The 25,000-nt window shown below is 47.7% G+C and overlaps 2 protein-coding genes across 5 annotated transcripts in view; one reads left to right on the top strand and one right to left on the bottom strand.

The window, feature by feature from the left end:
- PSMB7 (proteasome 20S subunit beta 7) overlaps window positions 1–6,371 on the top strand; it is a 32,727-nt gene extending 26,356 nt beyond the window's left edge. Inside the window, exons 7-8 of the mRNA XM_083375234.1 lie at window positions 3,350–3,501; window positions 6,142–6,371. Of these exons, the coding sequence (XP_083231360.1) occupies window positions 3,350–3,501; window positions 6,142–6,253 (264 nt within the window). The 3' untranslated portion in view covers window positions 6,254–6,371. The remainder of the gene's footprint in view (window positions 1–3,349; window positions 3,502–6,141) is intronic.
- Window positions 6,372–7,521: 1,150 nt separating this feature from the next.
- Window positions 7,522–25,000, bottom strand: part of NEK6 (NIMA related kinase 6) — a 74,783-nt gene continuing 57,304 nt past the window's right edge. For 2 of the 4 annotated variants that reach the window (XM_083375191.1, XM_083375188.1), the window contains exons 8-10: window positions 22,296–22,390; window positions 12,693–12,806; window positions 7,522–8,812 (exon numbers count right to left, since the gene is read on the bottom strand). In XM_083375191.1, coding sequence (XP_083231317.1) covers window positions 8,702–8,812; window positions 12,693–12,806; window positions 22,296–22,390 — 320 coding nt within the window. In that variant the 3' untranslated portion in view covers window positions 7,522–8,701. The remainder of the gene's footprint in view (window positions 8,813–12,692; window positions 12,807–22,295; window positions 22,391–25,000) is intronic. The other 2 variants (XM_083375190.1, XM_083375189.1) reach the window with 2 other exon arrangements.

Raw genomic sequence — 25,000 nt, 5'->3', positions numbered from 1 at the left:
CTCCAGATAGCAGGTTTAAAGTCAAGATTTAATACGGCCTCTCCACCGTGATGCTGCAGTGACAGTTTAAACCGCGTTCTTTAAATCTCAGCAGACTTTATAGCCAGCAGAGGGCCAATATAGAGTTTAATGGCATTACAAGACATAAATCATCTTTTAAAGAAGCTACCAGTAGCTCCAAAATTAAATGCAGGCAATCTCCCTCCGTGATAAATAATTTATCAAAGACCATTTCGAATGAGCTCTCCATGCTGAGTTATTTATTTTAGCCTTTACTGCTCAATTCCTCCGGCGGGCATTCGCGGATCCATTACTGGTCAGTTTTAATGAACTTGGGGGGGTCTGCCGTGGCCTCTTCCCGCCGTTTGGCACAGCTGCGGTGACCATTAGGCGGCTGGCCTGGACCTCTTTGCGCCTTTTACAAGCCCGGCCCATTTGTCTTGCGCCGGTAAATGGCGGAACACATCGGAGTCCGGGGACACATTACACGATGTAGCAACGGCACACAAGCCGCCTGGCCTGGAAAGAGTTGCTTTGTCGCAGCTGACTTGAAATATAGCGCAACGACTGTTACTGTAATCTCATTTATGGGATATTTCTGGGCTGGGGACTGCGTTCCCGGGTAACTTAGACCCTGCAACCTTGAAGGGGAGGGCTCTCCTCCTCTGAGACAAACCTCAAACTTTTAGGAGACTCTTCTCCCATTAATTATTGTGCGATTCACCGTCGTTAAATGTGCACTTTGAGTTTTATAGAGGGGGGCGTCAGCGTTTTCCTGATTTGGACCGTATCTTAAAACGTTCGGTGGTGGTTAAGATGACCTTGAAGGTTCAACCACTGGGTGGGTTTTTCTTCTGTTTTTTCCCCGCCAGAAGATTGTTCAGGGTTGTCTGAATCAACATCCCAGGTCTAGATAACGTTCCTGGCCTGTGCCGCTGCTCTGTGGGTCTGTAGGAAGGATTGAAGAAAGGAGTTGGTTGACATACCGCACGGGTTTTAGGCGGGGCTGTCTGGATCTCATTAGGACTCGGGGTTATTAGCCACTTGAGGATCTGTGGAGTTGAGTTTCCCCAACGAGAATATTATAGGGTCTCCTGCTTGAGTTAAAAGGTTGGGCTAGAAGACCTCCGAGGTCCCTTCCAACTCTTGTTATTCTGAGTTCGCTGCCTTCTACACTTCTCAAGCTTGGCAACTTGAAGATGGAGGGGGGGGGAGTTGAAGGCCACCCAGAATTGGCCAATGAAGACCAGGGGAATTGGCCAGAGGAAGCGACTTCCTAGCTAAAGTTGAAAAAGACCCCCCCCCCCAGTGAAGAGGATCTTCAGCACTTGAGGCCTTCTCCTGCCCTCTTAGAAGAGGACAACTTAGGACGTCCGCTTGGGAGTCCCACCACACCACACCCGGCTTAGCAGCATTAGGTTGGGTGTCTTGATCGGACAAGCCAGGTCCTGAATTGAGAGCCAGCTCTGTGTGTCTGTCTGTGTCTGTCTTTGTCTGTCTTTGTGTGTGTGTGTGTGTGTTGAAATTAGGAGGAATAAGGTTCCTGCAAATGAGCAAAGAAGAATTAAGACAGGCACACACATAACCCGCACCAGCTTTTTTTTTTTTGCACGGAGGAGATTTGCAGCTGAAATAATTGAGCTGTGAGAATCTGGGCCTCTTGTGTGGAGTGTCTCCCGAGAGGCCCGAACATGTGCTGAGAAAGGGGCTCAATTGCCCACTGGGGCCCTCTTCTTCGCTGCCGCGCACAGCAGCTGCTGCTGCTGCAAGAAAAAGGAGAACCTTTAGGGTTAAAGAGGAGCCTGGGTCTGTTCCTCAACCCACGCGAGGACTTGAAGTCGTGAGGATGTGGAATGCACCTTTCCCCCCCCTTTTGCTCAGCCTTGCACAGCGAGGGACCCTGGGGTGGGGTTAGGTCCGAGGTCCCAGCTCTGTTCGAAACCGGGCCGCGGGAGAAATGGGCAAGCGCGCGGGCGAGAAACTCCCGTCGCGCGGAGGTTCACGCACGACATTGTACCGTGCGTTTCCCCCCAAAATTAAAGAGCCAGCCGGAACATTTAAGCCCTACCGTGATTCTTTTTTTCCTAATGTAAGCCCCATCCCCCAAATAAGCCCCAGTTCAGATCGTCATCCAGATGGACGCATTTGCCCGAATGTAAGCCCTAACTATTTAAGGGACGCGGTGGCTCGGTGGGTTAGGACGCTGAGCTAGTCGATCAGAAGGTCGGCAGTTTGGCGGGTCGAATCCCAAGTGCTGCGCAACAGAGTGAGCGCCTGTTACTCGTCCCAGCTTCTGCCAGCCTAGCAGTTCGAAAGCACGTAAAAAGGCAAGTAGGAAAATAGGGACCGCTACGGTGGGAAGGTAACAGCATTCCGTGCACCTTTGGCGTCTAGTCATGCCGGCCACATGACCACGGAGACGTCCTCGGACAAGCGCTGGCTCTTCGGCTTTGAGCACCGGCCCCAGAATCGGAAACGACTAGCACGCACGTGCGGGGGAACCTTTACCTTTACCTTTTTTTAAGCCCTAACTGGAAAATAAGCCCTTAATATGTCTTTTGGAGCAAAAAAATCTATATAAGACCTGGTCTTATTGAGTTGAAGGCCACCCAGAAGTAGCCAACAAAGACTTTGATTGCCCAGGGGAAGCGACTTCCTAGCTAAAGTTGAAAAGGAGACCCCACCCCCCCACCCCAAAAGGAAGAGGGTCTTCAGCACTTGAGGCCTTCTCCTGCCCTCTTCGAAGAGGACAGCTTTGGACGTCTGTCTGGGAGTCCCACCACGCCACACCTTCTCGGTATCTTTTATCCTGGAAAAAGGAAGACTTGAAAAACCGGCAGTTGATTTGAGTTTGTGGCTCGGGTCTCCAAACGCCGACCGGTCACTATCCACTTTTTTCCCCCATTCCAGACGGGATTGTCCAGGACAGCCTTAGGAATATTGGGTCCCTTTTTCTGATGCCCCTGTAGAGGGCGCTGTTGCAATGGGAGTTGCTTTTTTTTTATAGTGTGTTAATGCGGCCACTTTGCAGGCGTTTTAGTGGCCAAAAGTGTCCGTTTTCTCCTGGTCTGGGGGGGGGGAGAGAAATCAAAAGAGTGCAGATTTTTGTGTGTGTTTTTATTATTATTCTTCTCATTTTTCCTACCTCGTTCCCCTTGTGAATATGCAAGTGATTGCAGGTGGTGCTTTCTTTAAACGCGTGAAAAAATAATAAATCATTTTAGGCACGAGCAATACCAAATATTTGTTTTATTGTTCAGCTCAGGAAAGAGGGGAGTTCCTCTCCCACCCACCCCAATTGAACTTTGGATTTCTTACATTTTGTGTGATTTTCCCCCCTTCCCCCCAGGAAGAAGAGGCCAAACAGCTGGTGAGAGATGCTATTGCAGCTGGCATATTTAATGACCTGGGCTCTGGCAGTAATATCGATCTCTGCGTCATCAACAAGAGCAAATTGGACTTCCTCCGCCCGTACAACACACCGAACAAAAAGGGGGAAAGGTGAGGTGGTGTGTTTGCGTGAACCCCGACGGGGTTTTGCTTGGGAAGAGTTACTTAAGTCTATGCAGATTCTCCGTCATCCAGGCCGTGGTTATCCCAAAGATGCTTTTTTTTTGTTTCCCAGGAGGCAACTGGTCTTTCTTGTTTTTCTTTTGAGGACGTTTTGCTTTCCAGAAGCTTCTTCAGCTCTGGATGGATGGATGGTGGGGAGTGGAAGGATTTCTACTCCTTGCAGACCGCTGGTCATTTGCATTCATTTAGAGAGTCGTTGAGGCCACTTGGAGGTTTACCTATGTTTTGCTTCTCATCCAAGAAGCTTCTTCAGCTCCGACTGGATGGTGGGGAGTGGAAGGATTTCTACTCCTTGCAGACCGCTGGTCATTTGCATTCATTTAGAGCAGAGGTCTTCAAACTTAGCCCTTTTATGACTTGTGGACTTCAACTCCCAGAATTCCTGAGCCAGCATGCCCAGCTGGGAATTCTGGGAGTTGAAGTCCACAAGTCATAAAAGCGCCAAGGTTCCCCACCCATGGCCTCGAACAGGGGTCTTCAAACTTGGCCCTTTTATGACTTGTGGATTTCAACTCCCAGAATTCTTCAGCCAGCATGCCTGGCTGAGGAATTCTGGGAGTTGAAGTCCACAAGTCATAAAAGGGCCAAGTTTGAAGACCCCTGATTTAGAGAGTCGTTGAGGCCACTTGGAGATTTACTTATGTTTTGCTTCTCATCCAAGAAGCTTCTTCGGCTCTGACTGGATGTTGGGGAGTGGAAGGATTTCCACTCCTTGCAGACCGCTGGTCATTTTAATTTAATTTAATTTAATTTTGCACCCTTTTAGAGAATCTCTTGATGCCACCTGTACTGTACTACTCACGACACAAATAAACCTACCAGGTGGCCTCCCAAGTGACGTTTCACTTCTCAACCAGGACACGTCCTCAGTTCTGGCTGAATCGGAACAGTTCAGGTCAGAACCGAAGAAGCTTCTTGGAGAAGTGAAACGTCTTCACTGAAAAGCAGAGAAAGTCCAGTCACCTCTTGAAAAAAGCACCTTTGGGATATAATCTGCCAACGATTAACCAGTGCATCAGCTTAGGCCAGGGGTCTTCAAACTGTGGCCCTTTGATGGCTTGTGGACTTCAACTCCCAGAATTCCTCAGCCAGCATGGGGGAACTATGGTCCCTTCATGAGTCGTGGACCTCAACTCCTAGAATTCCTCAGTCGGACATTTTGATGAAACTGCGGGCTTGGATCCAGACCAGGGTTCTTCAAACTTGGCCCTTTTATGGCTTGTGGACTTCAACTCCCAGAATTCCTCAGCCAGCATGGGGGATCTATGGTCCCTTTGTGAGTCGTGGACCTCAACTCCCAGAATTCCTCAGTCAGCCATTTTGATGAAACTGCGGGCTTGGATCCAGACCAGGGATCCAAACTTGGCCCTTTTATGGCTTGTGGACTTCAACTCCCAGAATTCCTCAGCCAGCATGGGGGAACTGGTCCCTTCATGAGTCGTGGACTTCAACTCCCAGAATTCCTCAGTCGGCCATTTTGATGAAACTGCGGGCTTGGATCCAGACCAGGGGTCTTCAAACTTGGCCCCTTCATGACTCGTGGACTTCAACTCCCAGAATTCCTCAGTCGGCCATTTTGATGAAACTGCGGGCTTGGATCCAGAGCAGAGGTCTTCAGACTTGGCCCTTTTATGGCTTGTGGACTTCAACTCCCAGAATTCCTCAGCCAGCATGGGGGAAAACTACGGCCCCCTCATGACTTATGGACTTCAACTCCCAGAATTCCTCAGCCAATGTGCCTGGCTGAGGAATTCTGGGAGTTGAAGCCCAGGAGTCATCAAAGGGCCAAGTTTGAAGACCCCTGACTTAGGCCATCACAAAGGAATTCAGGCCGTGGGACACGAGGTCGAACAGGGATGCGGGCTGAAAACGTTTGAAGCGGCCTCAACCTTCCCTCCCTTTCCCCCCCCCCCCCCCCCGTGACCCATTTTGCAAAGCCTTTGGCATTCCCCCCCCCCATCTTCTCGCAAGGGGAAGACCTTTCCTCCCACAGGGCCTTCCGGAGGAAATGGACGAAAAAGGAAAGGCAAGCGGACTTTTCTTTGTGTTCGCTTGAAGATGTTTCGCTTCTCGTCCCAGTTTTTATTTATTTTTATTTATTTTATTTTATTTTATTACATTGATATACCGCCCTTTCCCGAAGGACTCAGGGCGGTTTACAGGGTAATTAAAAACCAAGATACCAAAGTTAAAAACAAGTTTAAAAAAAAATTATATTTGTCCCTGTATAAATAAAACCCCAGTTAAAATAAGATTAGTGGCTTCCTCCGTTCTGACTGAAGGGAAGACTTTGTGTTCAGTTAGAACGGAAGCAGCTTCTTGGATGAGAAGCGAAAAGTCCTCAAAAGGGAAAAAAAAAAAACAAAGCAAGGAAGTCCCAGTCGCCTTTTGATAAAAGCAGCTTTGGGATAACCCTAAGCCTGTGGAGAATCTCCATAGGCAGGAACTGTTTGCGTGCCTGCGTTTCTAGTCCTTAAGATTCCCTAAATCTCTCCGGGGAAAGGTCTTGCCGGTTAGCTGTTTAGCATAGCAGTCTGGGAGAAACACTTTGCTTTGCTCCTCCGACAGGCAAGGAAAATACCGGTGCGAGAAAGGAACCACGGGTGTCCTGTCGGAAAAAGTCATCCGTCTGGAGCTGGAGGTGGCGGAGGAGACGGTGCAGACCATGGACACCTCCTGATTCCCGGCGGAGAGGGTCCAGGAAATATTTCTGGGGACCGAGAGTATTCCTCCAAAGTCGAAATAACCTTTTGCAATGTTGTAATTCACCCCATGAATAAAACAAGTAATAGAAACCAGATGGGCTGGCTCTCGTAATTTGGAGGAGGGGCAGAGGAGAGTCTCCAAGCCCATCATGCTCTGCCCGTTGGGATGTCGGCTTTATGGATTTGGTTAGAGGCAGTTCTAAACCTTGCATTTAGCGACCGTCCGGAGTTACACCGCTGCTGGAAAAAGTAATCCCACCGCTGTTTTTCACACTTTACAACCGTTGCAACCTCCCCCGCAGTCACGTGGTCGAAATCCGGAGGCTAGGCAAATGGCATGTACTCGCGACAGTTGCAGGATCCCGGAGAGAGTCGGGCGCGTCCCCTTTTGCGGCCTTTGGGGAAGCCAAGTCAAGGGGGAAGCCAGTTTCACTTTACAACTGTTGTGGAGCAATGCTCACTGAACAACCCTCGCTTAGCAACGTAAAGAAGGATGCAACGGGCGTACCGGTTTTTAAGCCCCTCATCGGCGCCAACTCAGCGGCCCTTTTTCTTTTTACAAAGGAAACTTTTATTTGGTAAACGGTCGGAAGTCTTGCCTAAAAATGCATAGTTGCCTTTCTCTCCCCCCCCTTCCTTTTTCCGCAAAAGGACGATGACTTAAGCGCTAACAAGAAGAGGCCTTAATGGTGCACGCGCATGCGCGCATGAGAGAGAGCAAGTGCAGTCAGGTGCAGAGCCGATCCATCTTTTTAAACTTTCCCAACAGCCCAAAACTTTTTTCCAAAGTTGTACCCCCAAAGTAGGAATCGTTCCCACCTAATACACACACACACACACACCCTCCCCCCCCAAAAAAAAATCACCTGCGAAGCGGTGGAAAGTTTTTTCCGGAAGAAGGAAAGAGAGGCCTAAATGTAGTCTGGAGCCGGTTGCAGGATCTTCGCGAGAAAATCTTCCCTGGGTCTCCCGTCACCCCACATCCCACCTACCCTGCTTCTTGTTTGGGCAGCCAATTCTTAAAAATCCTTTGTTCCAAACTGGCGACTTAAATTAAGCACTGCTGCTTTTCTCAAAAGGGCCTCCGGAGATGCAAAAAAAAAACAACCCCCAAACCCCACCGGTAAGTGGTATCTTTTAATCTTTCCGGGAGAAAGAAACATTATTTTTTTCCCTCCCCGCTGTTTCCTTCCCCTGTCTTAAAAAAGAAGCTAATGGCTACCTTTCCTTCTCCCGAAGCCGGGGCCGAAAATCCCGGTTGCAAGGGATGGCGATCTCCCAAGTTAAGGAACAAGGAAGTGGCTCCGTCAAAACACTGAAGCCTTGCATCTCCGGAACGCTTAAATCTGATTTTTTTTTTCCCCCACTCCTTCAGATCAGCTTGTTTTAAAAACGTATTCACATTGGTAAATTGAGTTTTCACAGTAACGAAGCAGGCGCTCGCGCTGGGAATAAGCCGCTTTCCTCTGGACTTACCTGGTTTTGTGGCCCTGAATTTTAGGGGGTTCAACCCTGGTTAGAGACGGGCTTTACAGAACGGTACCCAGCGGTCATTGGCTACGGAGTCTCGTAGCGGCTGTGGCAATCTCTTAACCAGGAAAAAAATAAAATGACAAAACACCGACATTCCTTTGGTTTGAAGCCCACCCGGGTCTCCGGAGCCAGAGTTGACGAGACACACCGCAAAAATAAGTCATTCTAAGGGCTTGCTTTAAAAAAAAGAGAAAAATTCATCCTCTTTCATACCGCTTTCTTGCAAACAGAAGGAAATACAAATTAAAACGCAGGTCGGATGTCTGGTTGTTGTTGTTTTTTTTTTTAAAAAAAAAGTAATACATCAACTAAAAACTGAACTTGCTAATAACCACTGCTAGAAGAAGCGAAGTAGCAGTTATACACATTACAGCCCCCCCCCTACCCCCACCCCGAAAAAAAAAAAATCTATTGCGATTCTTAACGTTAGGATTAAAGTGATTTCCCCCAAGGAATTAAGTTTTCCCGATATTTCACATTAGTTAAGATACAAGGGGTACGTCAAAATACACCAATCAGAAACCCTTGCTATATAGCCTAACTTAGATTACACACAACGGTTGGAAGAAAGGATCTTTTTAAAAAAAAAAAGAGAGAGGGAGAGAAAGAAAGAGAGAGAGATCTACATCGGTAACATGTTATCCGGTTTCGGAAGAGGCAACTCGTGCTAGCCGCCGCATCGCACAGCTGGGGCTGGCAGCAGATCCACCTGCCGGGCACCTGTACAGAAATCATGGAAGGATCTTCCTACGAAGAGTCAACTCCAACCCGTTGTTGTTGTTGTTGTTGTTTTTTGAGTTCGATGAGGCACCGCTTGGTTTCGTCTTGAGACAGAAGTTAAGTAAGACTAAGCTGGGAACGGCTCTCCTGGCAGCGCGCGGAGCGACACTTCAAGTGCTGGACGTCCAGACGTGCATCTGTTTCACTAACTGGTGCACGTAACCGATATCAGGCCTCTGGTCTGGATCCGGGTAGATACACATGCTGACCAGCTCCCGCAGCTGTGAAGAGGGGAAGAAAAGAGGGTGGTGGTGAACACACAACGGTCCCTCCCTCTGGATCACCCAGATGTGTTTGTGTGTGTGTGTGTGTGTGTGTGTAGCCACCACAACGGTCTAATCGATAGTAGAGACAGTCAAGTTTCTAGGTTTGTACTAGCTCAAGACTTGAAATGGACACCTAACGTCAAAAATGTCATTAAAAAAAAGCATGACAATGTTCTTCCTGCTCCAAGTCGGAGAGCTCAGATGGCCCAAGCAGCTGCTGACACAGTTCTAGAGAGGAATTAGGGAGTCTTGTCTTTTGCACCTCTTATTACTGTCTGGTTTGGCACAGCAACCGAACAGGACAGGCAGAGACCTCAACGGATAGTTAGGAGTGCAGAAAAGACAATTGCCACCAGCCTGCCTTCCATTGAGGACCTGGGCACTGCACGAGCCAGGAAGGGGCCTGTGAAAATATCTACAGACCCCTCACCTCCTGGACGTAAGTTCTTTCAAATTCTTCCCACTATAGGGCATTGCATACCAAAACAACTAAACACAAAGATAGGTTTTCTCTCCCCTCCCCCCCGTGCCATCACTCTGCAATGTATGGCTGTGAAAGTTGGACCATAAGAAAGGTTGAGCGCCAAAGAATGGAGGCCTTTGAACTACGGTGCTGGAGGAGACTCCTGCGAGTCCCTTGGACTGCAAGGCGATCAAACCGGTCAGTCCTAGAGGAGATCAACCCTGACTGCTCTTTAGAAGGCCAGATCCTGAAGTTGAAACTCAAATCCTTTGGCCACCTAATCAGAAGGAAGGACTCACTGGAGAAGAGCTGGGAAAGGTGGAGGGCAAGAGAAGAAGGGGATGACAGAGAATGAGGTGGCTGGATGGAGTCTCTGAAGCAGGAGGTGTGAGCTTCAATGGACTCCAGGAGATGGTAGAGGACAGGAAGGCCTGGGGGAACATTGTCCGTGGGGTGGCGATGGGTCGGACATGACTTTGCAGCTAACAACAACAAAATCACTCTGCTAAACAATTCCCACCACATTGACTTACGGCCAACCATGTAGTACGGCTGTATGACTAATTATCTTTCTCATTGTTCCTATTGCCTATTCCTTTAGCATCTTATGACTATCACTTTGTTGTTTGTATCTTAACAATTCCGGTTGATTGCTTTTATTTAGCACCCTATAATGATTTATGCTCATTTCTTATTTAGTATCCGATGACTATCACGGGAGTGTTGCATCTTATGATTTGTGACGATTGTACTTGACGATTATGATCCTGATTTATCACTTGCTGCTTGTGTGTAGACCGGGAGCTTCCGCACCGGAGACAAATTCCTTGTGTGTGTGTGTCCAATCGCACTTAGCCAATAAAGAATTCTATATCTATTAAAAACAACAGCAAAAAAGAGAATTTCCAGGAGGGAGTCGAGTAACGCTTGGAGGGCGCCTAATAAGAGGTTCTCCAACCCAAGGAATGCCTGGCTGGCTTTTCTGGCAGGATTCGAAATGGGGCTTTGGGCGGTTTCCCAGATATTCACTGGGCTGGAGCCAGGCGGTGGGACGGTCATAAGAAGAGAGAGGCTTCCCCAGCATCTTCTGATTGAACCAACTTGTCCTCCGGAAGCTCCTCCTTGCAAAAAGCTTACTTCTGGGAAGCTACTTGAGATGGACAACCTGGGGTGACCTACTTGCTCCTTTGCTCGCCTAATCAGAGATGGAGAACAGGCAGCGCTCGGCTCTTTTCATTTGGCACTTGAAAGACCGGGAGCTTTTAATTATAAGCCCCAGGAAGCGGCGCATATACCCCGTGGCACCGAGGGGAAAAAACAGCCATGAACCGCTTGATCTTCTCCCCTCCTCTCGGCGGCCAGAGAGGGAATTATTCCAACGGTAATTAGAAGGATGGCTGTGCCACATCCAGGTCTGGTGGATCGGGCAAAGCTCTCCAGGCAGAGGTCAATGGCAAAGGAGGGTTAAGGGCAGGAGGGGGAAGAGGCCCCCTGCCCAGGGCAATTTGGACAGAGCGGTAAGAGGTTCAGGCTACTACCTTGCTCTATAGGTAAAGGTAAAGGTTCCCCCGCACAAGTGCGCTAGTCGTTTCTGACTCTAGGGGCCGGTGCTCATCTCCGTTTCAAAGCCGAAGAGCCAGCGTTTGTCCGAGGACGTCTCCGTGGTCATGTGGCCGGCATGACTAGACGCCAAAGGCGCACGGAACGCTGTTACCTTTCCACTGTAGTGGTCCCTATTTTTCTACTTGCATTTTTTACGTGCTTTCGAACTGCTAGGTTGGCAGAAGCTGGGACGCGTAACAGGCGCTCACTCTGCTACGCGGCACTCGGGATTCGACCCGCCAGACTGCTGACCTTCTGATCAACAAGCTCAGCGTCCTAACCCACTGAGCCACCACGTCCCTTGCCTTGCTCTATAGCGATGCTCAAATTGCACGAATTGTTCGACAGCCAGCGAAACAGAAGGCAAGGATGCAAGACAATTCCTGACGGATGCTCTCTCGGGAACGTCCTCCGGCACGCTGGCCTTGGGGCCGCCCTGCCTGAGGGAGCCACGTTCCAGATCCTGTTGCTCAAAGCCCCATTTGGACCTGGATTCAGCGATCTGCTCCTTTGGAGCTGCCGAACGTTCTTCTCACCCTGGGTTGTGTGGTTAGATGGCACCACGAGCAGCGCCAGAGGGAAACCAACTGGTCGTAATGGGAGAAGCAGGCAGTGGCATCTGTCAACCTGAACTGATTCCTCCTGTCACGAGGCAGATTCCCAAGAGCTGGAGTAATCGGTTGGACAAGGCTAGGAATCTTCTTTGAGGGAACCCACCCTCAGCTCTGTGGCTCAGCAGCCGGCTGAAGCGAGCCCTTTGTGCATCAGCAACCAAACACTTTCAAAATATCCACATGACGGGAAGCCCACATTATTTAGTAAGGCAGGCAGTCCTCAATTTACAACTGCTCGCTTATAACGACCATTTTTGGAGTCACAACAGCTGTACACGCCTCTGGAGTCACGCGATGGTATTTTAGGCACTTGGCAAAACGCCCATCGAGGACAATGGATTGGCTCAATGATCGTGTTTGATTGACAGCCCCTGCAAAATATGGGCTCAATTACGGTCTCAAGCTGAGGACTCCCTGTAGCTAAATTAGTAGTAGCAAGTAGTAAATGAGTAAGCCGGTAGATCAGGAGCCGAGCACCAAAAGATTCTTGCAACTTCCTGGTCAGAGGCGAGCAATTATGGAGACTTTAAGGTGGCTATTTCTGCAGAGACAACCTGGATTCCGCACAAGCTACCAGATCCTGGTTTTTTCCCCTAACAAGGCTAGCTAGCCCTATCCGAGGGGAACGTTGAGAATAGGGTCCTGAGAAGAACACCCCTTGCCTTCACGGGGCAGCAGCTTGGTGGACTTTGAAAGAAGTAGCCATCTCGACCGCATCTTGGTTTGCCAAGGCTAAACCGGTTCTCATTTTCGGCTGGGCGCAGAAAAGCAGCCGCCAGCCAACTCCCAAACATGCCCTCCTCGCGTTCCCCGCCCGCCCCGGGACCTTTCGCGAGCAATTAAGATCAAGCAAAGCGGGGCCTTTGAACTTCCTTGAAAGCCATTCCTGACTTGAAGTGACCCAGAACTTTAATGAGATTACGGGAGCTATCAAAACTCCCGGGACCGCAAACGCTAGGCAGCCCGCTGTGCCCTCCTTCCTTCCCTGGCATCCTTGAACTGAACCCTCCCCGCTTTCAAAGGCCAGCTGGAGCAATCCAACAGGGAAAGTTGAAAGGTGTCTCATTTTGTTTTGCCTGGCGTGACTTTGCGAGCTTCTCTCTCTCCCCACCCCACCCCACCTTGCCGAGGCTTCGGTACCAGGCAGACCTCTTACCTTTTCGGAGTAATGCTCGGTTGGCAGAGGTGGGTAATCGCACTGCTCGATCTTCTGACAGAGGGAGAAAAGGTTCATTTTGTCGCCGTAGAAGGGGCTCTGAAGAGCTGCCATCTGGGAAGGAAAAGAGAATGAGGGATGCCGCCGCGGAAGAGGTCTCCCTTAAAGCTCGCTTCCCTCCCAGCCAACGGTGCCCAGACGGCGTTTGGCTGACGAGGCCTCTATGCTTTGAAGACTGGCTGGCATGGACAGTAAGAACAAAACAGAGCACAAGGGACCTTGGAGGTCTTCTAGTCCAGCCCCCTGCTCAAGAAGGAGAACCTACACCATCTCAGACAAGTGACTATCCAGTCTCTTCTTAAAAATATCCAGTGATGGAGCACCCAGGATTTCTGGTGGCAAGCTGTTCCATTGGTTGATTGTCCTCACTATCGGGAAGTTTCTCCTTAATTCCAGGTTGCTTCTCTCCTTGATGAGTTTCCAACCATTGTTTCTCGTCCTTCCCTCTGGTGCTTTGGAGAATAACGTGACCCCCTCTTCTTTGGGGCAGCCCCTCAAATACTGGAAGGCTGCTATCATGTCCCCCCTAGTCCTTCTTTTCTCTACACTGGCCGTTCCCAATTCCTGCAACCATCCTTAATATGTTTTAAGTCTCCAGGCCTTGGGTCATCTGAGTTGCTCTTCTCTGAATTTTTTTTTTTACAAACTCTCAACATCTTTTTTGTGATAGGGAGACCAAAATGGGCTGCAGTATTCCAGGTGTGGCCTCACTGGGGTTTTATGAAGCGGTATTACTACTCCACGTGATCTTGATTCTATGCCTCTGTTCATACAACCCAGGATTGTGTTAGCCTTTTTGGCTGCAGCTGCACAACGCTCTGCTCTAGCGCTTGGCTCCCTTTCAGCCCAACCAACATTGCCGCTGCCCCTTGGGACACTAAATCAATGGACCGAAGCAAGAAAACGCAAACCACAGGCAGTCCTCCACTTACAACGCTGCGTTTAGCGACCGAAGTGACAACGGCCCTGGGAAATAGTGATCTGTGACCACTTCACGACCGCTGCCACATTCCCAGTGACCCGTGTTTCACATTCAGATGCTTGACAGCTGACTGCAGCGTCTCAGTGGGGTGTGTGTGGGGGGTGTTCCGACGCGATCCCCTTTTGTGACCGTCTGACAAGCAAAGTCAATGGGGAAGCCAGTTTCACTTAGCGGCCATCATATTAACTTAGCACAACTGCGATGCTTCGCTTCCCAAATGCGGCTAGGAAAGTCGTAGAAATGGGGCAAAGCTCGCTTGACAAATGTCTCCCTTGGCGACGTAGTCTGGGCTGAGTTGTGGTCGTTAAGTCAAGGACTACCTGTAGTTATCTGGTGAAAGATTTGACAGGAATTCTCTCCTGAAAAGGCGCCATTTTGGTGAGGAAACATCACCGCCTCAGAAGCCAAAATAGGGACTCTAGATATCAGCTGCTCACAATTTTCAACTATTAATTTTCTTTCAAAGGGCCAAAGAGGCAGGCTGGCCTTAACAGAAACCTCAGAGCTTTTTTTAAAGAAGAGATTAGACAACCATTGGTTTGGTATAGAGTCTCCTACTTGAGCAGGGGCTGGACTAGATGACCTCCAGTCCCTTCCAACTCTGCTATTCTATTCTATTCTATTCTATTCTATTCTATTCTATTCTATTCTATTCTATTCTATTCTATTCTATTCTGCATTCTATTCTCTATTCTATCTAATATATATTCTATTCTATTCTATTCTATTCTATTCTATTAATATATATTCTATTCTATTCTATTCTATTCTATTCTATTCTATTCTATTCTATTCCTATTCCATGTTCTATTCTATTATATTTTCTATTCTATTATATTTTCTATTCTATTCTGCTCTATTTTGTAATCTATTCTATTCTCTATTCTATCTAATATATATTCTATTCTATTCTCTATTCTATCTATTAATATATATTCTATTCTATTCTATTTTCTATTCTATTCTGCTCTATTTTGTGATCTATTCTATTCTCTATTCTATCTTATCCTATTCTCTTCTATCCTATTCTATTCTATCCCATCCCATCCCATCCCATTCCATATTCTATTCTATTCCCTATTTCTTCTCTCCTCTCCTCTCCTCTCCCCTTCACTTCCTCCCCACTCCGCTAATGATATTGGTGTGCCCGGCTGCCCACCCCAAGCCCATCCAGGTGAATCAGGGAAGGCCACCCCGACAAGAAGATTCCCCTCCATTGGAGACCACCCGCCCGGGGACAGGAATAATGACTCCAACGATGGAAGACTCAGCGTGGCCAATGTAAGCAGAGAGAAGTCTATCGGCTTCCTGTGTTCCCCGCCAGCCAGGGCGAGCTCTGCCACCACCCCAGATACGCACGGAGGGTCTCTCTTCAAGGGAATGGCCCCTTCTCTCTCTCTCTCTCTCTCTTCCCTCCGCACAGACAGTTGGGTCTGTGTTCAAAGGGAACGCCTCAAGCAAGCAAGCCATGCCAGGCTTGGTGGGCAAGGCAGCCCCCCCTCCATCCTGGTCTCCTGGGCAGGCCCAGTGGCTTATTAATCCTTCATGCTATTCAAGAGCTCCTTGTCACTCTTGCTCTCCTACCCTGCTCTCAGCCCCCCCCCCAAGACAATGAAAGCCACCCCCACCCCCTCCTCCTCCTCATTAAGCACTATTGGATAATTGTGGATATTATCCACCCTGGCCAGATAATCCCTTTTTTTTCCAACTCGTTTGGAAGCAAGACGGGGACAGATTGGGAAGCTTTGTCGTCTTCTGCGGATCCTTCGCGCTCCCGGCTTTAATTGGGAGCTTGATCGTGGCTAAGTCATTGGCAGTTCAACCCCGAGCTACAAAGAGCACCTTCTAAACGAAAGGCTAGTTTTTAAAGGGGAAATGGGTGTGTGTGTCTCATTTCCAACCCTGCAAAGCCTTCCTTGCTAGTTGCTGCAGGCAGGGTTCCAGGTCAAGGGAAAGGTGAACCCTTGCAGGTGTAAAAAAGAGATGTTGAGACTTTGGAAAAAGTTCAGAGAAGAGCAACAGAGAGGATCAGGGGACCGGGGGCTAAAACATGTAAGGAACGGTTGCTGGAATTGGGCATCTCTAGTTTAATGAAGAGAAGGATTGACGGGGGATGACATGATGACATGATTCCAGTATTTGAGGGGCTGCCCCAAAGAAGAGGGAGTCAAGCTATTCTCCAAAGCACCTGAAGGTAGGAGAAGAAGCAACGGATGGAAACTAGTCAAGGCAAGAAGCAACCTGGAATTAAGGATGAATTTTCTGACAGTGAGAACAATTAACCAGTGGGACAACCAGCCTCCAGAAGCTGTGAATGCTCCAACACTGGAACACTTGGTGGAGCAGTGGGCTAATGCCTCCTTAAGTAACACCAGCTGCCTGCCATTAGTGCAGGTTCGAGTCCCACCAGGCTCAAGGTTGACTCAGCCTTCCATCCTTCCAAGGTAGGTAAAATGAGGACCCAGATTGTTGGGGGCAATTAAGCTGACTTTGTAATAATGCCGCTTGGGAGGGGGGGCGAAAGCCCTAATAAGCAGGCATATACATAGAATGAAGGCTATTGCTAAGCACATTGATTTGTGCTTTAAATTGTAAGCCGCCCTGAGTCTTCGGAGAAGACCAATTCTAATTCTAATTCTAATTCTAATTCTAATTCTAATTCTAATTAATTCTAATTCTAATTATTCTAATTCTAATTCTAATTCATTCTAATTCTAATTCTAATAATTCTAATAATTCTAATTCTAATTCTAATTAGGGTGCCGCTGGTTAGGGAGTGCCGGCGGGTGATCCCCAGAGGGGGGGCATTCTCTGTGGGCGCGCCTGCCCTTTGGAATGATTTACCTGTGGAACTCTGGACCGCCCCCAATTTGCGTTCATTTCGCCGGGACTGAAAACCTGGCTTTTCGATTTATCAGGCCTGGACTGAAGGGGTTTTAGCTTTTTAAATATTGTTTAAATTGTTGGGCTTAATTAATTTATTTTAATTTTATATTATCGTTTATATTGTATTTTATGCTGCCCTGTAAACCGCCCTGAGTCCTTCGGGAATAGGGCAGTATAGAAATCTAATTAATTAATTAATTAATTAATTAATTAATCTACTCTACTCTACTCTACTCTAAAGGTAAAGGTTCCCCCACACGTGTGCTAGTCGTTTCCGACTCTAGGGGCCGGTGCTCATCTCCGTTTCAAAGCCGAAGAGCCAGCGCTTGTCCGAGGACGTCTCCGTGGTCACGTGGCCGGCATGACTAGACGCCAAAGGCGCACAGAACGCTGTTACCTTCCCACCGTAGTGGTCCCTATTTTTCTACTTGCATTTTTACGTGCTTTCGAACTGCTAGGTTGGCAGGAGCTGGGACGAGTAACAGGCGCTCACTCTGTTACGCGGCACTCGGGATTCGACCCGCCAAACTGCCGACCTTCTGATCGACAAGCTCAGCGTCCTAACCCACTGAGCCACCGCGTCCCTTCTGCTCTACTCTATATTGCTTAGCCAATGAGTCACCAATGGTCCATACTGGTTCCATCTTCCCAAGGAAGAGGAAGAGTTTTACTTGTCTAAGATTTGGAGAGCAGCACTTAAGGCAAGCTTGTCAAGGACATCCCTGTCTTCAGGACCTCCAATCCCAGATCATACCCTCAAGGAAAAGAAAAAAAAAAGACCCCTTTAGAATCCAATTGTCTTCTGAATAAAAACTGGTCCAGATGCCCAGCAGAACCATCCAGATGTTGTCTTCTAGACAAAGCCCTCGACCTCTGCCCAGAGGCTACTGGGCGGGACCAGGGTGACGTTCTTAAGAACGATCTGACCCTTGGGTGAGAACCGTCAAAGAGAAGTTTCGCCAAGATCCTTTCAGGGGTGGCCTAACAGACACCCGAAGCCGCTCCTCCCCACGGAAAAACGGGTTGTCTGCTTAGAACCCCGAAAGCTATTTATTTATTTTATTTTATTTATTTATTTTTATTACATTTATATCCCGCCCTTCTCCGAAGACTCAGGGCGGCTTACAAGCTTAGCAGTAGCCTTCATTCTATGTATATGCCTGCTTTATTAGGGCTTTCACACACACCCCAAGCGGCATTATTACAAAGTCAGCTTAATTGCCCTCAACAATCTGGGTCCTCATTTTACCTACCTCGGAAGGATGGAAGGCTGAGTCAACCTTGAGCCTGGTGGGACTCGAACCTGCACCAATTGCAGGCAGCTGGTGTTACTTAAGGAGGCATTAGCCCACTGCTCCACCAAAGCTACTGTTGATGTATTTTTATTTTTGGAGAAAGGAGAGAGAGACACAACCAACTCTGATCTCTTGCAAGTTATCTGGATGACACTCTCCGACAGAAGGAGGGGTGGGGGGCGGCGGGGGGAGAGAAAAAGCTTCCCGCACGCACAAACCCCCCGTTTTGATCAGACGCGGTCCTCGTACATCCACCGGGGGCTCGTAAACGTCAAGATAAGGGGGGGGGGAGTAATTCGAAATCCTGCATAGGCACCCTCCAGTTTGAAATAATAGGGAAGTCAATCCAGACTGGCACGCCTGCCTCCCAGCTATCTGCAAATGAGAATCTCTCCGGCTTATCGGGTTCGGCATAGCGAGGAGGGAGAGATGAGCAGCAGGGCAAGAAAAATAACTTTTTCCCTGCCAGCGCAGCTTCTCCTTGTCTATTAAAAAAAAAAGGCAGGCTACAGTTTCAAGGATGAGAAGAATGCTTTGGGGAACCGGACACCGAAGGGACGGATGTACGGATAGGTCCTCGACTTACAACGGTTCGTGACCGTTCGAAGTTACAGTGTTCATTGAAAAAGTGACGTGGGACCATTTTTTCACTTTTATGACCGTTGCAGCATCCCTGCGTTCGCGGGATTTACGTTTGGTTGCTTGGCAACTGACTCACATATAAGACGGTCGCAGTGTCTCAGAGTCATGTGTGATCCCCTTTTGTGACCTTCTGGCAAGCAACGTCAAGGTATAGGGTTTCCTGCCTAAGCAGGGGGTTGGACTAGAAGACCTCCAAGGTCCCTTCCAACTCCTATTCTATTCTATTCTATTCTATTCTATTCTATTCTATTCTATTCTATTCTATTCTATTCTATTCTTCTATTCTTCTATTCTATTCTATTATTCTATTCTATTCTATTCTATTCTATTATTCTATTCTATTCTATTCTATTCTATTCTATTTATTCTATTCTATTCTATTCTATTCTATCCTATTCCATTCCATCCATATTTTCTATTCTATTCTATTCTATTATTCTATTCTATTCTATTCTATTATTCTATTCTATTATTCTATTCTATTCTATTCTATTCTATTCTATTTCTATTCTATTCTATCCCATTCTATATTCTATTCTATTCTATTCTATTCTATTCTATTCTATTCTGTTCTGTTCTGTTCTGTTCTATTCTATTCTATTCTATTCTATTCTATTCTATTCTATTCTATTCTATTCTATTCTATTCTATATTCTACTCTATTCTGTGGTCTGTTCTGGTTTATATTATTATTTTATTCCATATTTTATTCTGTTCTGTTCTGTTCTATATTGTATTCTACTCCAAATGAGTTTCAATGTGGAGAAAACTAAAGTTTTACATCTGGGCAGGAAAAATCAAAGATACAACTACAGATTGGGCAAGACATGGCTCAAAAACAGTAATGGTGAGAGGGACCTTGGAGTCCTAGTGGACGATCACTTGAGTATGAGCCAGCCGTGTGCAGCAGCAGCCAAAAAGGCTAATATGATCCTGGGTTGTATAAACAGAGGCATAGAATCAAGATTGCTTTATAAAACCCTAGTGAGGCCACACCTGGAATGCTGCAGCCAATTTTGGTCACCGTATCACATGTTGAGAATTTGGAAAAAATGCAGAGAAGAGCAACTAAGATGATCCAAGGCCTGGAGACTAAAACATACGAAGGACGACTACGGGATTTGGGTTTGGCTAGTCTAAACAAAAGAAGAAATAGGGGAGACAGGATAGCGTTGTTCCAGTATCTGAGGGGCTGCCACAAGGAAGAGGGGCGGGCAGGTTGTTCACCAAAGCACCAGAGGGAAGGACGAGGAACAATGGTTGGAAACTGATCAAGGAGAGAAGCAATTTAAGGAGAAACATCCTGACAGTGAGGACAATCAACCAGTGGAACAGCTTGCCTCCAGAAATCGTTGGCGCTCCATCTCTGGAAATTTTTAAGAAGAAACTAGACAATCCCGTCTTGCGATGGTATAGGTTTTCCTACTTGAGCAGGGGGCTGGACTAGAAGACCTCCAAGGTCCCTTCCAGCTCAACTCTACTCTACTCTACTCTACTCTACTCTACTCTACTCTGTTCTATTCTATATTCTACTCTAGTCTACTCGATTCTATATTCTAGTCTAGTCTATACTGCTCTACTCTGTTTTGTTCTATATTATTATTTTATTCCATGTTCTGTTCTGTTCCGTTCCGTTCCATTCCAATTCTATATTATAGACACCTGACACCTCTGATGGCCACATTAGGAGAAACTAAGGCTGGCTTTGGCTGGGTCTGGCACAGAAAGCTCAGGTGAGCAGAAGACCATTAAAGTCACACTGTGCTCTCTCCCTTAATCCCAGCCGCCCTATCGCATTGATTTTGTCTATCGACTTCCCTGCTCTGATACGCCTCTGCTCCTCGCCAAAGACCGCATGAAGCTTTGGTGTATTGCCAACAAATTAATCAGCCCCTATCGAACTGCTGGTTGATGGCGCCCGAAGCTCACAACGGCAAGCGCGCCGCCTTGTTAAACAAGCATCCGTTACACCTGGGACTCCTCTCTGCGTCAAGAAGCTCTTTTACCAACCGCGTTCTCCTGGGGAATGTCCCTTCTCAAAAGCCAGCATGGAAAGATCTGGGTTTGTTTTTGTTTTGTTTCGTTTTGTAATTTTTCCTGGACAGATCTGTTGTCCTTGGTCCCTATTCCTTGCGCCAGCAAGAAAAAAAAAAGGGCAAGCATAATTACAACGGCTTGGGACCAAAACACTTTCGGAGACATTTCTCCAAATTCAAGATCCACCATGAAGATCCCGAAGGACTGTGTTGTTTCCTGCAAATCACCCTTGTTCGGATCCGGACGGCCCCACCGAGCTGCAGTCTTTCGATTCAACCCTAACGTGGTTTAAGCTCCCCTCTTTTCAAGGTGGGTTATTCGGAGCTGAGCCCTCTCTTTTTTTAAAAAAAAATAATGAAATGCAGCTCGTCTCGACTTACAGCGGCTTGTTCAGTGACCGTTCGAAGTTACAGCGCCATCGAAGAAAAAGGGATTTATGAGCGTTTTTTCGCACTTACGGCCATTACAGTAGAGCCAAGATCCCGTGATCAAAATTCAGAGGCTTGGCAAGGGACTCACACTTATGACGGTCGCTGCGTCCCGGAATCACGTGATCCCCTTTTGCAGCCTTCTGACACTTAACAACCATGTGACTAAGTTAACAAGGCAGTGATTCACTTAACAACGGGTGAGAAAGGATGTAAAATGAGGCAGAGTTCACCTGTATGTATGGACATCATGTCAGATTATCAATCGACCAGTGGAACAGCTTGCCACCAGAAATCGTGGGCGCTCCATCGCTGGAAATTTTTAAGAAGAGGCTAGACAGTCACTGGTCTGAGGTGGTATAGGTTCTCCTGCTTGAGCAGGGGGCTGGACTAGAAGACCTCCGAGGTCCCTTCCAGATCTATTTTATTCTAGATCCTGCCTTGCGGTGATAAATTTGTTAAGGGCCCCGTTTGCTGGCTGTGTAGCTAACTGGTTATCTTGTTCTTATGTATGTGTTATTTAACTGGGACTTTTGTAGCATTTTGATTGTTTTACAATGTTTTTAGTGTTTTTAATTATATACATTTGAACTGTAAGCCAGCCAGAAATCACTGGCTTATATAGAGGTTATAGGAACTGAATGAATGAACAAAGGCAGGAATAAACTTAACTTAAGGCTGTGGGCGGAATATTATTGCTTTTTGAACCTGTTTAAAAAATTCAGGTTGTAAAAACGCCCAGCACTGGACGTTAAAAAGAGTCTAAAACTTACTGGCTGTATTTTTAACTGGCCATGTATATTTAATCTGGACGCTCTCATTGTTTTTAGTGATTTCAATTGTTTTAAAAGGTTTAAAATGTTTCTTCCAGTTTTTCATTGTAAAATATTTCCTCCGGTATTGAACTGTAAGCTGCACAGAGATTATTTTTTAACTGTTAATGTATCTTTTTCTGCACTGAATTGAAGGAAGTGTGAAGTTGAATAAATAAATAACTCATTTTTCTCTCTCCTGGCCTGCATTTAAAATCACCCGACTGCGTTTTATGATAATTCTGCCGGAAACCCCAAATTTACTTCCACCTTTTTCAGCAAAACTGCCCCACAGAGAACCACCCCTTTGCTTAACAAACACAGCATTTCCTTAGTGACCAGGGTGAAAAGGTTGTAAAGTGAAGACTGGCTATGTGTGGGCCACCCCATTTTACGACCGTCAGGACGGGCAGAGGATATATCGTCGTCGTTATTACAGAAAAGCAGTAAGGGAGGCTTACCTCGTACAGCAGGCAGCCCAAAGACCAAATATCTGATTTAAAATTGTAGCCGTTTTCGTGTATTCTTTCCGGCGACATATAATATGGTGTTCCCACTGTAACAGACAAGGCAAGACAGGGCGGTTAGAATCTGCAAGCTTGGTTTTAAGGAAAAAACGGGGTGACGTCGCCCCCCGCCCCAGAGTAGACAACGTCGTCTGTTTTTTCTAGGGAAAGCCTGTCATTTTTCTGGACTTTTTGGCCTGGCACGAAAACCAGCTTGAGTTTCGGAAAAGACTAGGACAGGGGTGTCAAACTGCATCGTAGCGAAACTGCACCCACCCCATTGCCGGTAATGGGGGGAAAAAGTCACGACACGTCACGTGACGTTGCGAGTTTGACACCCCTGGACTAGAGGGACGTAATGCTGCATTCCGGGGACGTCACCCCCAAAGTGGACGACCTCGTCTCTGCGAGGGAAAGCCTGACATATTTTTTTTTTTACATTTTGCCTGGCACCAAACCAGCTAGGGTGTGTGTGTGTGTGTGTGTGTGTTTGTGTTAAGAAAAGACTAGGGTGATGTAAAGTTGCGTTCCAGTGATGTTGTCCCCAAAGTGGATGACATTGTTCTTTCTAGGAAAAGCCTGGCATATTTTTATTTTTATTTTACTTTTTGGCTTGGCAACAAACCAGGGTTAGTTTTGGAAAAGACGAGGGCGACGCCATGCTGCATTTTTTTTTAATTTTAATTCCATTTATATCCCGCCCTTCTCCGAAGACTCAGGGCGGCTTACAAGCTTAGCAGTAGCCTTCATTCTATGTATATGCCTGCTTATTAGGGCTTTCACACACACCCCAAGCGGCATTATTACAAAGTCAGCTTAATTGCCCCCAACAATCTGGGTCCTCATTTTACCTACCTCGGAAGGATGGAAGGCTGAGTCAACCTGGAGCCTGGTGGGATGAGAACCTGCACTAATTGCAGGCAGCTGGTGTTACTTAAGGAGGCATTAGCCCACTGCTCCACCAAGGCTCCACCAAGGCATTCCAGTGGGGTTCCCCCCACCCCACCCCAAAGTGGACGACATTGTCTGTTTTTTTTTTTTTTTGAGGCAAAGCCTGACTAGGGTGCCAGTCAAACTAGGGTGATATAATTATGCATTCCATTGACACTGTTCCCAAACGGCGACGGCAGCGTCTCTTCCTTCGAGGGAAAAGCCTGACTTTTTTGCCTTTTTGCCTGGCACCGTGCCAGCTTCGGTGTAGCAAAAGACCGAGCCGATGTAATGCTCCATTGAGACAACCTGGCACACACAAACACCCCAAAGTACACGACATCCGTCCGTTCTTGCCAAGGGAGAGCCTGACTTTTTGGCCGGGCGATCAAACCTGGATGCAATCGGAACATCTGGAGAGAGCCTGGAGTTGACAAGGCATTTTAAAGGGATGAACCTCGAAGTTTCTCTTCCCAGCTGTTGGTTGGAGCCGGCCTCACCCCCCCACACACCCCCTAATCCGGGCAGGTGGCACCCGAGCCTCCCAAATCCATCTGCGTAATTTGCCGTGGTGCTCCCCCGTCTCCGTGGAGAAGCGTACGCGGGCAAATCTTCCATTGTTCTTCTTTCCTTACCCCGGCATGTACTGTCACTTAATTTTTATGTATGCAATCCTTCCTGACAAATCTGATCCGCCGGCAGGTAATGCGTTTGACGTGCCTCCTCTTCCCTGCTCTAATTACGGCTTCTGTTTCTGACACGGAGGCGTCCGCCCTGCCGGAGCTCGGAGTACACCTGTCAGACAAGTTGTGGCATTGCCTAATGCCCTTTTATGCCGGTTTGATGTTGGCAAATGCGAAGGAGGAGGGAGGGAGGGAGGGAGGGAGGGAGGGGCAAAATAAATAAATAAATAAATAAATAAGGTGCATTTATTTGCATAAGCTCCATGCTCAGTGCATGGGTCGGTATTAAGAGTTCAGGGGGGGTTGCCTAGGCAACCGGGAAAATAGAAAGGAGCCAGGATCACACACAAAATCAGGGCACGGATATGTCTCCTGTTGCCGGTGATCAAGCTGCAAAAATTCCCAGATTAAACTGATCCGGCAGGATTACGCTGCCGGGAAAGGGGACGCAAAAGCTCAGGTGAAATGGCACATGTGGAAAGCACTGGATTTTTTGGAAGGAAAATGGCGGACGGGGGTGAGGGGGGGGGGGGAAAACCGGGCCAGGGGCTCCCATCACAAGAGCCAACCTGGGTGCTTTTTATCGTGTCTCGCTTTAGCTCCTTTCCCCGGCACCAAAAGAGGGTAGTTTTGACAGATTTGTTCCCCCCCCCCAAAAAAAAGCCCCCGGGGCATTGCTCCATCTCTCCGGGCATTGATCACAGGTTTTCCGCTTCACGAAAAGCCGAATTTTCGTCAGGGCCGCCAAGGAAAGGAAAAGAAATCAAAGAGTTGCACGCACATAAACGGGCTTTGCCGCCATCGTGGCGAAGAAATCTTCTGGCCCGTTTGCAGGTAGGTGACTTTGGAGAAATCTTGAAGTCACCGAGCAACGAAAGGGAAGTGGCTATGGCTGCTTTTGTTCCGGCCTCCGGACCGTGAATTTCGTAGCCGCCTTTTTCCGGAGGTATCAGCCACCCATCCCATCGCCTGACACACACCCCAAGCTCAGAAAAATCAGCCGTCCCTTGCCTCGTGTCCCCCCCTTTTTTTTTTTGCTCCCTTGGT

The sequence above is a fragment of the Vipera ursinii genome (genome assembly GCF_947247035.1).
Source record: "Vipera ursinii genome assembly, chromosome: 16".
Classification (NCBI taxonomy): Eukaryota; Metazoa; Chordata; class Lepidosauria; order Squamata; family Viperidae; genus Vipera; species Vipera ursinii.
Note: the sequence above shows the minus strand (reverse complement) of the source record. Positions and strands in the feature narration are given on the sequence as shown.